Here is an 18,369-nt window from a genome sequence, read left to right as displayed (position 1 = left end):
CATCCGCATCACAAAAGTCGTAGTCCATCCGCCATCCAACCAAACTAACATTTTATCAAAACCACCCGCCACTTGAAATATATATAATACAGACATGGGGTCACACCCTAACAGCATTAATTAGGGCGTGCTGTGATGGTACTGTCTTTATCACCCTCTACAACATGTACAGACAGCGTAACAGTCCAGTAACAAGTTGTGTGAGGCTTCTGCTTGCACAGTAAGTGACAGCAAGGCATACCTGGTCCACAGCCATACAGGTTACACTGATGGTGACCGTATAAAACAACTTTAACACTCTTAATATGTGCTACACTGTGAACCCACACCAAACAAGAATGACAAACACATTTCGGGAGAACATCCGCACCGTGAGACAACATAAACACAACAGAACAAATACCCAGAACACCTTGCAGTCCTAACTCTTCCTGGCTGAAATATACCCCCCCCCCCCCCCCCCCCCCTACACTGCGCCCCCACACATCAACCCGCGACCATGACCACAACCCATGACCCGCGGAGTCCGCGGGTGATCCGCGGGTTGTGTCCGCAAACCGCGCATCTCTAGTAACCGTTATGAAAACAAATGATAAATGTATGCATTATCCTGTTATATCTCACACTCTATATTGGGTTTTGGAAAAAGGTTGTCATAAACGTTACTTAATTAAATTTAAAAAATAATAAAAAAGAAAAAAAATGTTTATGCATATGTAAATTTATTCAGTTATAAACATCCATCCACTTTCTCCTTTCCTTCATGGATCTAAACTTTACCGCTGCCAGTATTTTTTTCTTTATTATTTTTAGTAATATTTTCAGAATGTATTTGTTCTATTTTTGGCCAAAGCAATTTGAAGTTGTCTTTATTTTCTAGTTTTAATGCCATGATTTTAATAGTCCGGCCCGCATGTGCACAGATTTTCCTCCATGCGGCCCCTGAGCTAAAATTAGTTTGACACCCCTGCACTAATAAAAGCACACACTCAGAGCTCCTTGTGAAATTATTGTACTGTTTTATTTCTTTAGCATTAATAATAGTAATAATAATAATGAAAGAGAGAAACTCTCCCGAAGGCTTCCTTATTGTCCGCTGTCTGCTCTGTTGTCCACAAGTTGCAGACATTCTTTATGTATGTTTTACGCTTGAAATGTGTTCGTCCATCTTAAACATTCATTTAAGTTCCAACACATTTACTCCCACACGTTAAGAGCATTTGTGAAATGTTGAGAGCAATCTCCAGCACAAATGTTTGTTGGTTCATGAGAGATAATAAGATATCATCATCACACTTCAACATCTCTTACATGTAAATGCTGCCTCTTTGCTAGTTCAGCATTGCAAATAAAATTATGTTCTTAATTGTCTTAGCATGGTTGAATAAATGTATAAATATGTGTAAACTAGGAAGTAAATGTTTATATACTACATTACCCAGATGGGTTAACGCCAAAAACAGGAACAGGAAGTAGGTCTGAGCTACGCAGGAGGCAGACATTTGTGCCGTTTGATCAATGAATAGTTGATATTGTTACACATTGTTTCTGCACCTTATACATAAAAAAAAAAGAGTTTTGATGAGACAAATTTAAATAGTGAAAATAACGCCGATAGGCAAAAATGTGAAGGGAAGTTGCAGGCTTTGGACATACTGTAGTTGCGAGGTGCATATTTTGCAGGGATTGGTTGAATTAGTGCAAAACAGCGACATCCTGGAGGGACTGATAAATGTATATTGGAGTGTCTCCTACCTCTCAGCAGGTGTATGATGGTGTTCCCCAGGCTGAGGGTAACAGACTTTGTACACGTGACCCCGGTGCTCCCACAGGGCACATTCTCTGCTGTGACGCTGAACAAACCACCGGTTTCCCGCGCCAGCACGTACTGGCAGTCGCCCAAGAAAGAGAAGTAGCGGCCATCAAAGGTCACATAATGAGGGTCTCCTGTAGCCACGCACATGCCAGCGCAGGCCGACTGGCTGCAGTGCCAATGGCGCTCCTTACACACACTGCCAGAGTCAATCAAATACAAGAACAGTGGAGATAAGACTGTGTGTAGGTGAGGATGAAATGGCGAGTGTGAGACTACCAGGTGTTGCAATCTTTAATGATGGTATCGTTGCTGTAGTAGAGGCGGCCATTATGGCGACATGGACACTCTGCTGGGAGGACACACTGATCACCCTGGATGAAAAACGCAATGCACAAAACGTTGTTTTGATTTGGAAAGCAATATGTAAGAATTAATTAATGCACAGGGTTGAACCGACAACATTTTATGTATTTAAAATATGAAACATCACTTGGGCTGGGCGTATCGATCTGAATATTTATAGTATTGATACCAAGCTGAGTATTGGTATTGGATCGATACCAGCATTATGTGTGATGATCGGTTTCAAGATTTTTATGTGTGTTATATTATTATTACTTCATTACTTTTGTTATATTGTTGCTTTTTTGTTATTTTGCAATAGTGACTTTTTCCTCAAACAAGTGAGTGAAGTAGAAAATCATTATTTTCCTATGTATTTGCTATTACAGAACATTGTTTTAGATCGTATTTATTTCTAAAAAATATTTGTATTTGCATAACATATTTTCCTGTGTTCTCTATATCAACTAACTACAGGCAAATTTCCAAAATGATCCAAAGATCATGACGTCTCAAGTCAAAAGTATCTGTATCAGTATCGGCGAGACTCGCCCTGTATTTACTTGGTATTGGAATGCTACTGTATTTCCAGTATCGCCCACCGCTAGTGATAGCATGGATGCAGCTTATCTGCAATTTCAATCTCTTGGAGCAACACTCTCACACAAAGAAAACATGCTGGGTAAATAGAGAATGTATGTTGCCATTAAAACAACACAGTTTTACCTCACTTTTCATATGTCCCACTCTTAATATGAATCGGTTTTAAAAATAATTTTTCGGCAAAAGCTTCTCCCGTTATTTTTATACCATCTTAATATTTGTATGGCCAAACATAAACTGCCATTTTGTGGAATGTAGTGTCAAACAAAGATTCTTACATGTTTAGTCTTCGTACTTTTTTGTTGAGTACAACTGCAGATTAATTCACAATAAAACAAAAGAAAGTTGCTAACACCAGCACTTTGATAAAGAAGGTAAGAAAAACTATTGAATTCAAGAAAAAAACATAACGAAAAACAGGGTAGGTCTTTAGTGCCCCAAAAATAAAATAATAAAATCTTCACAATGCTGCCCTTTACTTGTTTTTATGGGAAGAACGTGGGAAGATATACAACTCTGCAAAAACACTTTCTGGTGGCCATTTCCGCGAAAAAAAGTGGTATTTCAAGAAAATCATTTTCATGAAAAAAACCCTGAACTAAAACTACTCACATGGCAAGCAGAGATGAGTAGTAAGGTGTAGATTTACTCTGTTACTTATTTACCTGAGTGACTTTTTGGATAAATTGCACTTGTCAGAGTTGTTCAAATTGTTCATGTTATTTAAATACTTTTTATATATTTTTATACTATTTTTGCTATTTTTATTTTGTTACATTGCGTTTCATTTTGATTGCTACATTTATTTATATTATCACATTCATAACCTATTGATTACTGCTTGCAAAGATTGCAAATATTCTTTTAGGAAGAGTATAAAATGGAAACAGGCGTAAGTTGATTTCCATGTCATGTAGACCAAAAGTACAGCATTTTAAACATAAGTTAAGAATGCAGGATAGGACCCCTTGATAAGAGAATGATCTAAGCGACTCAGGACCTGATTTACTAAGATTCAAATACCTCACACTGTGTGTGCAATCTATAAAATAGGGTGTACTATTAGTGGGAGTGTTGCATGTGATCTACGATGATTGCGTGTGCAATGAAAAGTGGCGCAGACCGCCTTATTTAAATTGGGTTTTTGCAGTTACAATACTGGGCAACACCACAGAGACACTCATTTACTGCACGTCTATGTTATCCTGTGGCATTATGTTATGTTTTCAAACATGCAGGCGACATCTACCACTTTTTATGGGCATTTTAGAAGCAGTTCTGCAGTGCATTTACATTGACACTTTTATTCTTTTTTCTTTTAAGGTGCATGGTAGGGAGGCTGCACTACTGCGCTCAAGACGCAAAAAATGCATACATCAAGAAGTTTTTTATCATACAGGATTTATGATACTAATATATATTCTATGAGAAAAAACAAACGTCATTCAAATATGTTAAATGACACCAAAATGCATCAATTGAATTTGTTTTAATCAGCTCCTTAAGTCATCCAGCAGCTATGAAATTATAAAAGGATGTTGCTGAATAGACAATGTGTCTAATATTTTCTTTATTTCTGACCAACAAATATGTTGAAACGCACAGGTATGACAGAGGATTCTCTGTCCAACGTGTGTGTAACTGAGGCAGTTTGCGCGTCCTTTTCAAACGTGCTAAATAAAACGAAAAATAGAGCTCCCAAAACGGCGGTGAGCGTTGATAAATCACATTGCTCGTGCTTATAATATATTTACATCTTCATCTCGCAGTGTTTTTATGATCAGCATATATTTTTCATATTAATAAAGACAGACACAAAACGGATTGCACGCCTCATTCTGCTCACAAAACAGAATCAATCTACTTTGCACACATTCAATAGATCGGCTTTGCATGTGCTATCAAGTTTGCACATGTTTAGTAGATCAGGCCCTAAGAGTACATCCACCTACCAGGAGCACACTTCCTTGTGGGCACACACAGCCAGACAGCGGCTCTCTGCAGCTCAGGAGGCCCGAGCCTTGCTGCTGACTGGGAGGGTCCAGACTGGAGCAGGTGAGAAGGCAGGAACGTGGAGAGTAGATCAGAGATCCAGGACACGAGTTGACTTCTTCACAGTGGCCCGTTGTGCAGTTCATCATCCCCTTTTCACACACGCTGTCAATGAAAACATGAGGAACCATCAATATTGTTAATCAATACACTTTGCTTCCAAATATTACTTTTTTTTTATTGCTTTCTGAGTGATGATCGCAGCTGCTGTGTGGTGAAGAGAAGCAATGAAATCAACCTATCCTGTAGAAAAAGTGCAGGATCATAGGGAGATTTCATCAGAGCTCTCACACCACCTGAGACAATTAGTTGAGACAATCGTAGAATCATCAACACTGGTCCTCAGGTGAAAGTAACATACAGTACTGTACTATACTATAGTGTACATCGCTATGTTAAACAGTGTTGTACAATGATTATTGTGTTTGTAAGATAGTTGTTTACCCTCTGTACGATCAATAACTCCATAAAGTAGTATTGATTACTCCAATAGCAAGCACAAACATGATACATCCTGTACAGTGCCTGTTGTTGTGCATTGTCTCACATGCCTCTTTACAGCCAGGTGGGGCTGCTGAATCCCTACAGGTCTCTTTTTTTCAACAGTGTTTTTAACAGTAATTTATTTTAAAAGGTAAAACTACAATACCAGATATGATATGTACCTGTTCTGTGGTTTTACTGTAGTGGATGGATGGGAGTGACATACATTTTTCCTCAATATACGCTAATTTCAATATTTTATCATTTTTCATTTTGTATCTGTTACATATTGTTCATGCTAAATGTATTTCTTATTTTAAAACAACTCAATGTGACACTTTTTTGTGTATGTATTTTGAATTTATACATCACTGTCCATTGCACTTTTAAGGCTAAAAGCCAAACGTGACCTTTTACTAGCTTGTTTTCTGTGAATTAAACAAATAAATATAGCAAGTTTAATTGTAATATTTGAGACATTTTTAAAGTACTATAATTGTTAAATGGTTTTAAAATTACTTTCAATGGTAAAAATAAATAAATAAACATGATTAAGGAAATGAGCTCGTTTACCAGAAACTCAGCCACTTTGGGAAATATCCTGGTAGAGTTACTTCTACTAAATGTTTACTAGCTTGTTTTATATGAATGAATGGAATTATAATGTTTGACATAATTTCAAAGTATTAGAATTGTTAAATGGATATCAAATTACCTTAAATGGTTAACAAATAAACATTTGGAAATGAGCTAGCTTACCTGAAACTCTGCCATGTTGGGGAATATCCTGAGATAGTCACATGACTATCACATGACAAGCACTGTAGTTAGATTATTTTAACTACAATATCTGGCAATGTATTAAAGCATTATTATTGTTAAGTAGGTTTAAATTGACTTTCAATTCAAAAACTATCTACATCTGGAAATAAACTAGTTTACCTGAAAGGCAGCCATCTTCGGAGAGTCCTATTCTGGGATAGTCACATGACTATCACATGACATGAAACGTAGTTAGACGATTTTAAAGGCCTACTGAAACCCACTACTACCAATTACGCAGTCTGATAGTTTATATATCAATGATGAAATCTTAACATTGCAACACATGCCAATACGGCCGGGTTAACTTATAAAGTGCAATTTTAAAATTCCTGCCACACTTCCGGTTGAAAAACTCCTTTGGATATGATTTATGCGCGTGACGTCACAAAAGCAACGGAAGTGGTTGGACCCCATCGGACCCGATAGAAAAGCCTCTTGTTTTCTTCGACAAAATTCCACAGTATTCTGGACATCTGTGTTGGTGAATCTTTTGCAATTTGTTTAATGAACAATGGAGACTGCAAAGAAGAACGTTGTAGGTGGGATCGATCGGTGTCTTAGCGGCTAAGTACAATACTGTAATATCTGTGATATTTGCATTAGTGTACTGTGTCTTTAAGGGTTTGAGGAACGCGCATGCGCGAGTGAGTTGGCGGAGAACTTGAGTGTGTGTGAGCGTGAGTTGTTAATAAAGCGATTGAGCAGCGCGTCCTCGTCTGTGTGACTCCTTCTCCACTGCGGGGCATTACAATACTTACAGCAACACAACAAGGACTACTTACTACGCCTAGCCGATGCTTGCCGCCAAACCCACGGATGAAGTCCTTCGTCGTGCCGTTGATCGCTGGAATGCAGGTGAGCACGGCTGTTGATGGGTTTCTATCTTCATTTGAGAACGATGCTATCGCGCTAGCTCAGTAGCTAAGTGTGTCACTGATGTATTGTCTTGGAGATAAGTCACTTTAAATGTCCATTTCGCGTGCTCGACTCTCATTTTCAAGAGGATATAGTATCCGAGGTGGTTTAAAATACAAATCCGTGATCCACAATAGAAAAAGGAGAGAGTACATAGTTCTGTGAGGTCCGGTTGCTAAGTTGCTAACTTAGCCTTAGCGTCGTTAGCAACAGCATAGTTAAGCCTTAATTACCAGGCTGAGAATTTTTAACCGTGTAGTTACATGTGCATGGTTTAATATTATTGTTGGTCTTCTGTCTATCCTTCCAGTCAGGGGTTTATTTATTTTGTTTCTATCTTCATTTGAGAACGATGCTATCGCGCTAGCTCAGTACCTAAGTGTGTCACCGATGTATTGTCTTGGAGATAAAAGTCACTTTAAATGTCCATTTCGCGTGCTCGACTCTCATTTTCAAGAGGATATAGTATCCGAGGTGGTTTAAAATACAAATCCGTGATCCACAATAGAAAAAGGAGAGAGTACATAGTTCTGTGAGGTCCGGTTGCTAAGTTGCTAACTTAGCCTTAGCGTCGTTAGCAACAGCATAGTTAAGCCTTACCAGGCTGATAATTTTTAACCGTGTAGTTACATGTACATGGTTTAATATTATTGTTGGTCTTCTGTCTATCCTTCCAGTCAGGGGTTTATTTATTTTGTTTCTATCTTCATTTGAGAACGATGCTATCGCGCTAGCTCAGTAGCTAAGTTTGTCACCGATGTATTGTCTTGAAGATAAAAGTCACTTTAAATGTCCATTTCGCGTGCTCGACTCTCATTTTCAAGAGGATATAGTATCCGAGGTGGTTTAAAATACAAATCCGTGATCCACAATAGAAAAAGGAGAGAGTGGAATCCAATGAGCCAGCTTGTACCTAAGTTACGGTCAGAGCGAAAAAAGATACGTCCATCACTGCCTCTCAAGTCCTTCACTGTAACGTTCCTCATCTACGAATCTTTTATCCTCGCTCAAATTAATGGGGTAATCGTCACTTTCTCGGTCCGAATCTCTCTCGCTCCATTGTAAACAATGGGGAATTGTGAGGAATACTAGCTCCTGTGACGTCACGCTACTTCCGGTACAGGCAAGGCTTTTTTTTATCAGCGAGCAAAAGTTGCGAACTTTATCGTCGATTTTCTCTACTAAATCCTTTCAGCAAAAATATGGCAATATCGCGAAATGATCAAGTATGACACATAGAATGGATCTGCTATTCCCGTTTAAATAAATAAAAAAAATTTCAGTAGGCCTTTAATTATAATATCTGCCAATGTATTAAAGCATTAATATTGTTCAATAGGTTTGAATTGAATTTCAATTAAAAAAAGAAAATACATCTGGAAATAAATTAGTTTAGCTGAAAAGCAGCCATCTTGGAAAAGTCCTATTCTGGGTTAGTCACATGACAGTCACATGACAACCACTACTAAATGCTTCCTTGCTTGTTATATATAAATTCATTGAAGAAATATAGTTAGAACATTTTAATTAACATATTTTACAAAGCTTTAGAATTATATTTAATGGCAATTAAATCAGCTTTGGGAAATGAGCTGGCTTACCTCACACATCAGTATCGGAATCAAACATATTTTAGGACATTTAAAGTGTTGGATTGGCTTGATTTTGTCTGCTTAAGACATGTTCTTTAGGCATTCATATTTCAATTTATAGCATTTTTGTTCAGCCATTCTTGTGTATAAAATATTTCCAAAAATTTAATCACTGCTAATTACTTTATTATGAGTTAACATTGATAGCATACTGAAGTAGGACACAAATCTTTAATATTTGACAGACGATACCAGGCATGATCATTATGTTTACCGTAGTGTTATGAAATAGAAATATGGCTTTAATAGTCTTCTGAATTGAATAGCCATTGTATTTTTGTTTTGAAAGAGTGCATATATTCTACGTTTATACTTGTTTCTGCTCCTTTTCATTCATAATGTATTTGAATGTTGTATCAATTATTTTTTACTTACAATTGGTTCATTCGAAATTGAAAAAAAAAAAAAGTAAATAGTGTGAATATGGTTATTTTGGAACATACCAGGTGTTACAGTTGTTCACCATAACATCTCCAGGTTGATAAGTCTGGTCTCCTTGCACACAGGGGCACATGCTTGTGGGCACACACTGGCCTTGGTCGTCCTGCACAAGTCCTGCAGAGCATTGGCAACCAGGGATGCACAGACCACCTGCAGCATCGTCATCGTCATCATCACAGCCCCAGCCCTGTTGCAGGTCGGAACAGGTGCGACCGCATGCTCGACCACACTCCTGATGCACCTGACCGCCAGAACACTGGACGACTAAAATGATGAAGAAAGTGGACTGTTATTCATGCAGGGTCAGAAATTGACAAACTATGATATGTTGAAGATTGAACATTAAACTCACACATGTGATTTTTAATTAATCGTTTGTTTGTTTTTTAAAGTAATTTATTTGCTTGTAAAGTGAATTAATTAACTCATATTATGTTCTACATATAGTGAATATTTATATTCACCTTGGAGAAAGCAAACCACCAAGTTTAATTAAATAGTGGTATTTCAGTTTGAGCACATAAATAGATAAGGCTCCTTAGTTTGATATTCGCAGGTGGATTGTGTTAATTGGGTGTGAATAAACACGACGTCTATTCTGGTTCACAACTTTTAATCAACTGACGCACAGAGGTAAAACCGGAAACACTCGATCCTTTCTTCCCGCCCACAAACACTGCGCATATATTAACCCAGTATATGGAGAAACACGTTAACAATCTCCCTATCTTTTACAAATAAAAAAAAATAAATAGCACATGTTTCTTGAGAACAAATACATGTCTTTTTTAAACAACAGAAACAATCAATTCAACTTAGGTAAGAACCCATTTTCCTTCACTCAGTGCTTTCAAAAGCATCAAGGGTGATGCCCCCTTTTTCGTAAGACAGTCAGCCAGTTGAGCTTTTGTTGCTGACCAAAGCACTTGTTGTATTTTTCTGTTGTAAATTAGTTCTTTGATGCCACTTATATCCAACCGAAGCCTTTTTTCTGTGACCTGTTTTGTTGATCGAAGAGCATCATAGAGGGAATGATTATCAGTCACACAAACTAACGCTGGAGCATTTAGACCAGCGTTGCCAGTAGTGAGCTCAGAATTAAGGGTGGCAAGAAACACAGCATTGTCTAATCCATCCGACATGGCAAGTGTCTCTCCAGCAAGCGTGCTTCGCACCACTCGTCGAATCCTCTTGGACTGCCAGTAAAAAGGGGGAGAATGTACCTCCTTTTCCCATTAGGGTGATCAACTTGGGGGTTAAATCACCAAAAATGATTCCAGGGCGCGGCTACGCTGCTGCCCACTGCTCCCCTCACCTCCCAGGGGGTGATCAAGGGGATGGGTCAAATGCAGAGGACAAATTTCACCACACCTAGTGTGTGTGACAATCATTGGTACTTTAACTTTAACTTAACTTTAACATGCCCCCTTGTGTACCTCCATCAGGAAGATTTCCCAATGAAGCATCGCTGAATACAATTAGGTTTAAAGCATCATTTCCCAAATGTTGAAATTTCAAAGTCACTTTTTCAGCTTTCAGTTTACAAACCAACTTATTAGCATTGTGAATTGATTGCGTAGTCGCATTCTTTAGACTAGATGCCAGACTACAAGAATCAAACATTACATCAGGTCTTGTCTGTTTTGCAACCCAGAGTATCTGTCCTATTTTTGATCTGAGTTGTTCTTGTTCTGTTTCATTAAGAGGAGCATCTCTTTCTAGAGCACGGACTGGCTGTAAGTGAATGGGGTGCAGACTTTCAATGTAGCTGTGCTGATGCAACTGTACAGAATCATTAACAGTTTCAATATCCATTCCCAAATAGCAGAAATTGTCATGTTCCTCACATCCCACTTGGAACACAGACTTTAGCTTAGGGATCAAATGTTCTGAAAAGTTTAATGAGCCTGCCCACAGAAAATCATCTACATGACATGCGAGTACACCCGTCACTGTTTTTTCATCATCCAGCCAATAAAATACTGCTGGGTCTACCTGTGACACTTTACCACCTGTGCTCAGCATGATTTCCTTCACCTTGTTGTACCAATAGAGAGATGCATCAGCAAGGCCATACACACACTTCTTCAGTTTCCAAAGAACCCCCATACAGTCAGCTTCTGGGGGAGGATTGACATAAATGTCTCTCGACAACTCCATACCCTGTAAAAAGGCAGACTTGATGTCCATAGAATGGACTTTCCAATGATTTTGACAAATTACACTGAGCAATAGCCTTAGAGATTCAGACGCACATGTTGGTGAATCTTTTTTTATAAATTTTAAATTAAGTTCTTCAAAACCCCTTGCTACAAGTCTGGCCTTGGGTACAATACCAGTGTCACTTTCTTTGAGACTACAGACCCACCTAGTGGAGATACACTTTTGGCCTGTATTTTCAGTCTCTTCAAAAACATTATTGTTTTTCCAGCTTTGTATCTCTGCCTGTTTGGCTGCATCAAATGATATGTCTTTTGTTATGAGTACATCAGCCTCCCTGACAGCTGACTCAGTGTAAAGATGTTGTACACATGACATGTCAATAGCCTCTTTTAGTCCAGTACTGCCATCAGGCTCAATATGCTCCACATTATACCAGTTTTTATAGATTCCCGTGGCTTTACCTGCTCTACTGAGTATTTTAGCCTTACATGTTACACTTGTATCTCTTTTCATGAAAGTTACAATCTGTCCTGTTTTTAGCTTCACATTAGAAGCAGGGGCAGGATTATCACAGGCACTGTGATTCATTTGAGGTGCATTTGTTTGAATGACACCTTTATTCATGTTTCCCTGTCCATCACTGTCATGTTCATTTTGTTCATTATCTGAGCTACATGATGCTCTGTGTAAAACATCTGTGTCACTATCATTGGTTATGTTCTCTCCATGTTTTTCACATCCTGTTTCAGTGTGAACATTACTTTGAGTAATTTTCCTGTCATTAATCTGTGTGTGCACCTTATTAAGTCGTGAGTGATGAACTCTAACTAGAATACCTTCATGTCTTACAAACACAACAGTTCCATCTTGACCAATCACCACTCCTGGTCCCTTCCACTCTGCACTATCTCCTCGTTTATAGTAAACCTTTTCTCCTGTCTCATATTTTTCATCCGTGTCTCTAAGCTGTTTTCTTAATGCCCTTCTTATCCTCTCTGAACATTCAACCTCAGTGAAAGCCTTCCTTGAGGCATGCAAAGCTGATATGTGTTCTCCTACTCTTGTGCTCACTGTAGTGCCCTCTAGTGCAGGCAGCTTATTTACCAATACATTTGGAAGGTTAGGATTTTGACCAAATACCAGTTGATGTGGACTATAACCATGTACACTGTGCATGCAGTTCTTAGCCATTAAGGCCCAGTCCAAGGCAGTGCACCAGTCACAATCCTTTTCCCATTTAACTTTCTGGACGATGTTTGTGAGTGTCTGATTGAGACGTTCCAACAGGCCATTACTCCATGGACTGTATCATGCGGTTGTCTTGATCTCGATATTGAAGTTTTCTGCCATGTCCCTGAACTCTCCATTGTTAAATTCTCCTCCGTTGTCACTGAAGAGCCTTTTGGGAGGACCATGGACACTTATCCATGTGTGGATGAAAGAGTTGACAATTACAGAAGATTTCTTGGTTTTCACAATATTTCCAGCGCCGAAACGTGTGAAATGGTCCATTATGTGTAAATACCAAATGCCTGACTCCAGCTCGTGCAGGTCCACCGCCACCGTTTCATTATATTCCGAAGCTAGAGGCAAACCCACAGCTGGCTTTGGCTTTGTCTTGCTATATCTTTGGCACGTGTCACATTCATCCACTATTTGTTGCAAAATAGTGAGACAGTCCCTGTCTTTGTTCCCTGAACTTTGAATTAGCTTATGCAGGCGATCTGCTGATGCATGGCCAAATTGTTTGTGAAGCTTGAGAAGGACCTTGTTCTTCTCAATTGTGGACATATTTTCTGTTACGATCAGGACTTCATCTTCAGCAAATAAATCTTGAATTTGACATTCCATGTCATCATTGTCTCTTATGTCAACACAGTAGTGTCCTGAGCTGGTAAACTGAAGAGGTATCTGCTGCTTAAACATTACTGCCCTGTCGTTTTCCATGTCTAATGTAGTACCTGCCTTTTTTAATGATGTTTTACTCAGCAGGAGTGGAATATCGACTTTGACAACTTCTGTCTCAATGTTGCACTTTGTCCATCCTATTTTAGCAGGTAGACACACTTTTCTGATGGAATGAATCACATTTCCATCTCCAAAACGAAACTGTCTGTTGCTAGACCTTTCTGTACTTCTGAGCTTATTTATCTGCTTTTCATTGAGATTATCTACATAACTCACAAGCCACTTTTCTCCACACACTGTGCGAGTGCAGGCGGTGTCTATGATTGCTGAGCCTGCATTTTCAGTCATAAAAATCTCAGCTTTAGACTGGGGATCATTTGTTAACAGTGTGATATTAACTTCATCCAAATTATCATTTTCAGTCAGTTTTACTTGTTCGTGCTTCTTGTGCGGGCAGTCCCTCGCCCAGTGGCATGTGCTTTGACACACGGCACAACGTGATCGTTTACCGTACTTATCCAGTGGGTTTGTACCCGGTAACGGCGTCACCGATCTTTGTTGTCCACGTTGAAACGGTGCGTTCCGTCTTCCTCTCCATTGTGGTTGTTCTGTGAGGAAAGCTGCGTCCTGGTTCAGTTGTATCTCGCTTGACGAGCCCGTTGTTTTACCTCCAAATATCCGTTTGAGAGCTGACTTCATTGACGAGAAGCTTAGCTCCGTGTTAGCCGTCAGTGCTAGCTGCCTGTTTTCTCATCGAGGCAGGCGGTGTCAAAAAGTTTGAAGGCTAACACCGCATCAGGGAGTGTCATATTGTACCTTTTCATCCGGTTGTAGCGTTGTTCAAAGTCAATAATATAGTCCACCATTGAAACAGAACTATTTTTGGTGATGCGGTCGAATTACGTGTACGCTTCGTATGCGCGATCCTTTTCCTCTTTCAGAAAAACGTCATCCAGTTTTGCAATTAATGCCGTCATACCGTTATCATTGTCCAACTCCTCCGCAGATATCTCCATTGCGATTTCTCTGGCTCTTCCTTCAAGTCCCAAAGCAACAGCCAGTGCTTGCTTTTTCTTATCGAGTTCTGTAACCCGCGTCCAAATGTTAACTTCATTTTTCCAGCACTCGTACGGCTTGGACTCGTCAAACCTCGGCGGTGTTTTATAGTTAGCGGCCATCCTCAAACCATCCTCTGCTACCAATGTTAATTGGGTGTGAATAAACACGACGTCTATTCTGGTTCACAACTTTTAATCAACTGACGCACAGAGGTAAAACCGGAAACTCTCGATCCCCTCTTCCCGCCCACAAACACTGCGCATGCGTTACACAAACACTGCACATGCGTTAACCCAGTATATGGAGAAACATGTTAACAGATTGGATCACTTCTCGTAGGAAAAGAGGCTCTAATTGGGACTTCGGAATGAAAAAGTGATAAACCATATCCGTGAGAAAAGACTACCTGTTTAGCTTAACGCCAACATTTGAGTTATGACTTAAAGCAGTTGTTTTCCAGGCACTTACACACGAACATCTCCTTTTTTGGTCAGGATGCGCTCTCCTGACTTAGCACACACACCCAGAGACAGAAAGGAGGAATATAAAAAGTGATGGTTTGGCTTCTCCAGTTAGGAGAGCCTCATTTTTCTTGACCTGGCCTAGGGAACTGCAGTCCTGTATTTTTACGCTCGCTTGTAATAAAGCAACTTTTGGTTCGGTAAAGCATCTCCGACGTCTCTTTTGATCCAGCCACACTGCCGTGTCACCCTTCTGTCCAGACGAGGATGACAAGACCAGAAATACAATTCACTTGCATGATGAATAAAGTTAAAAAAAAAAAGATTACTTATATTTTATTGCCCAAATATCATAATAATTTGTATATGTTTTACTTGAATGCACATCATTTATTTGCTCAAAATCTGGTGAGAAATTATTTATATAAAATATTTTAATATAAAAAAAAACTATCCGTGTTTAAGGAAAAAAAGCATGTGTGCTTATATTGTGTAATGAATCTGTTTATACATGATTAATGAGATAATTTTTTGTGATTAATCGCATGAGCAAATGTGTTAACTTTGACAGCCCTAGTTATTATTATTGGTAATTACAGTAATAACAGAATTGCCTGCTTTTTCTTGTTACATTTTTCATTTTTCCATTTTTCTAATTTTTGCAGTGTTGTGTATCGTGTTTAAAAAATGTGCCTAAAATGAGCCCAGGTCGTCTTTTACAGCTCTTTCTCAGAGTGGAACGCGTGTGAAGTCAACTCAGTGAGCGACCACAACTCTGGTCTACTATGTAGCTTGCTAGCTTACTTTCTCTGCTGGTGAACCAGGGTAATTAAAGAGACAGGGGGAGTGTTATTGCAGCTGGATCTAATCGATGAGTTACAACAGTTATTGTAAATGTTGATCAGAAATCTAAAAGGTCATTCACATAGATGGATTTAGCTTTACTGGTGTCCCAATCCGATATCGATACCGATGTTGACCTGCATCAGAAACATCGGATACAATAACTCGGATATGAGCAGCTCGTTCTAACTGCGCTAACATCTCTTCTTGCTTGCTTAGCAGACATGTGACAGGTTGTCTCTGTTTGAGAATACTTTACTTCAAAACACTGTAAAAGTGAACACAAAGAAATCAAGTATAACCCAGCAGGCACAAGACATTAAAACAACATTGAGAACTTGTTGAATTAGGTCCTGACAATGTGCAACTCAAACAGAACGTTAGAACAACATGCTTTTTGACAACGTTTAATCAATGTTGGGTTCTGACATTGATTTCACCATTGAATTATGGTCATTTCCCAACCAACAACGTGGATCCAACATTGGACTTCTCCGCTGTCTCAATTTAAAAATACATCTATTTTGCAAATGTGTTTCAAAGTCAGTTTTGAAAAACATGTGCCTGCTGGGAACTTACATGGGATACAGAATAACTTGTGACATTCCAACATACAGTAAAAGAAATGCATTAAAACAAATTTGCTAGCTCCATGCTCATTTACAGTGGATATTCCATTTACATACTACAAAACCCAAAATCAGTGAAGTTGGCACGTTGTGTAATTCGTAAATCAAAACAAAATACAATGATTTGCGAATCCTTTTCAACCTATATTCAATTGAATAGACTGCAAAGACAAGACACTTAATGTTCAAACTGTAAAACGTTGATATTTTTTGCAAATATTAGCTAATTTGGAATTTGATGCCTGCAACATGTGGCAAAAAAGACTGAGAAAGTTGAGGAAATGCTCATCAAACACTTATTTGGAACATCCCAAAGGTGAACAGGCTAATTGGGAACAGGTGAGTGCCATGATTGAGTATAAAAGCAGCTTCCATGAAATGCTCAGTCATTCACAAACAAGGGCAGGGCGAGGGTCACCACTTTGTGAACAAATGTGTGAGCAAATTGTCCAACAGTTTAAGAATAACATTTCTCAACAAGCTATTGCAAGGAATTTAGGGATTTCACCATCTACCGTTCGTAATATAATCAAAAGGTTCAGAGCATCTGGAAAAATCACTGCACGTAAGTGATAATATTACTGATCTTCGATCCCTCAGGCGGTACTGCATCAAAAAGCGACATCTGTGTGTAAAGGATATCACCACATGGGCTCAGGAACACTTAAGAAAACCATTGTCAGTAACTACAGTCCGTCGCTACATCTGTAAGTGCAAGTTAAAACTCTACTATGAAAGGTGAAAGCCATTTATCAACACACCCAGAAACGCTTTGTTGTGCCCGAAAAATTTAGTTTCTCAGTTCGAACATTAAATATTTTGTTTTTGCAGTCTGTTCAATTGAATATAGGTTGAAAAGGATTTACAAATTATCGTATTACGTTTTTATTTACAAAATTACACAACGTGCCAACTTCACTGGTTTTGGGTTTTGTACGGATTAGCATTAGTTATTTTACATTGCGATTTCAACACCTTCAAATTTTGGTAATGAAAACTACAACTAAGATGCACGTTACAATCAAACAGCTGATGTGTAATAATTAAAATAATAAGAGTATAAAACCTTTGTAGGACAAAAGACAAGACTGGCACATTCAAATTAATGGCAAAGACTGCTTCCCTACTACGGCACCACACCAAGGACAAACTGAAATGAATGCATGTTTAATAAGTAAATAGCAAACAGTCCATTCCAGGCTTTACTAAGCACTTCTAATCAACATGCACATGATCACAACAACATATCACTTGATCAGCACTTTTCTAAAATTGCACTCTACAAAATATTAAAAGTATGATTAGTCATGCTGATATTGCATCAGCTCGATATTGGTATTGTATCTGAGGTGAAAAAGTTGTATCAAGACACCACTACTCAGCTATATGCCCTTTGCCAGAGCTGAGTACACAAAGGAAGTAAAGTTTAATAAACCATTTACAGCTTTTATGGTCGGTGAGGTGAAAAGCCTGCAAGTATGAAAAATGTGTCAAAACAAAAAAAAAGAGCAATTTTTTAATGAAATGATCCCAGGGCCGTCCCTCCTTATATGCAGATCACACGTTGAGGGCCCCGTGAAATGTAAATTTATGAATGTAAAGATGTTTTTTTTTAATTATTTCTATTTAAATATTTATTTTTATTTATTATTTTTAATTAAGTTGTACTGTTTTACTCTATGTAAAAGCTACACTGCAACCACATAATTAAAACAAATATCTGCTGCCACTGATAAAAGAATAGTGTGGAAAACGTACCTAAAGAGTCTTATTTTTAACTTTAGCTTTAACTTAACTTATTGTCCCCAGTGACGTGCAGAATTAATGCGGGACTGGCAACCAACAGCGCTTGGATGGAATCCCAGTTGGTGATGGGTCAGGAAGATGTGCAAATTTATGTCTTATCTAAAATATGCAATTTTCTAAGAAATTGCGTGTGAATGCTGATGTGCGCAAGCAGCGGAAACGCACATCCGCCGAAAAGCACAAGCCGAACTGAGAGCCTAACGTTAGCGTGCTAACAGTTGACATGTATCAAGTACCAAGTTATACTGTATACTCTAAGGCAGTGGTCCCCAACCACCAGGCCGTGGCCCGGTACCGGGCCGCACAAGAAATAAATAAATAAATTAAAAAATTTAAAAAAAAAATTATTTTTATTTTATCAAATCAACACA

At 38.6% G+C, this 18,369-nt stretch overlaps 1 protein-coding gene across 2 annotated transcripts in view; it reads right to left on the bottom strand.

The window, feature by feature from the left end:
* The window catches only part of sspo (SCO-spondin), a 343,053-nt gene that overhangs the window by 247,300 nt on the left and 77,384 nt on the right, over positions 1-18,369 (bottom strand). The window contains exons 18-21 of one of the 2 annotated variants that reach the window (XM_062021522.1): positions 9,132-9,393; positions 4,714-4,918; positions 2,093-2,187; positions 1,756-2,012 (exon numbers count right to left, since the gene is read on the bottom strand). In XM_062021522.1, the coding sequence (XP_061877506.1) occupies positions 1,756-2,012; positions 2,093-2,187; positions 4,714-4,918; positions 9,132-9,393 (819 nt within the window). Of the gene's footprint in view, positions 1-1,755; positions 2,013-2,092; positions 2,188-4,713; positions 4,919-6,238; positions 6,292-9,131; positions 9,394-18,369 lie in introns of those variants that run through there. The other variant, XM_062021521.1, reaches the window with a different exon arrangement.

The sequence above is a fragment of the Entelurus aequoreus genome, linkage group LG15, assembly GCF_033978785.1.
Source record: "Entelurus aequoreus isolate RoL-2023_Sb linkage group LG15, RoL_Eaeq_v1.1, whole genome shotgun sequence".
Taxonomy (NCBI): Eukaryota; Metazoa; Chordata; class Actinopteri; order Syngnathiformes; family Syngnathidae; genus Entelurus; species Entelurus aequoreus.
This window is presented reverse-complemented; position numbering and strand designations above follow the sequence as displayed.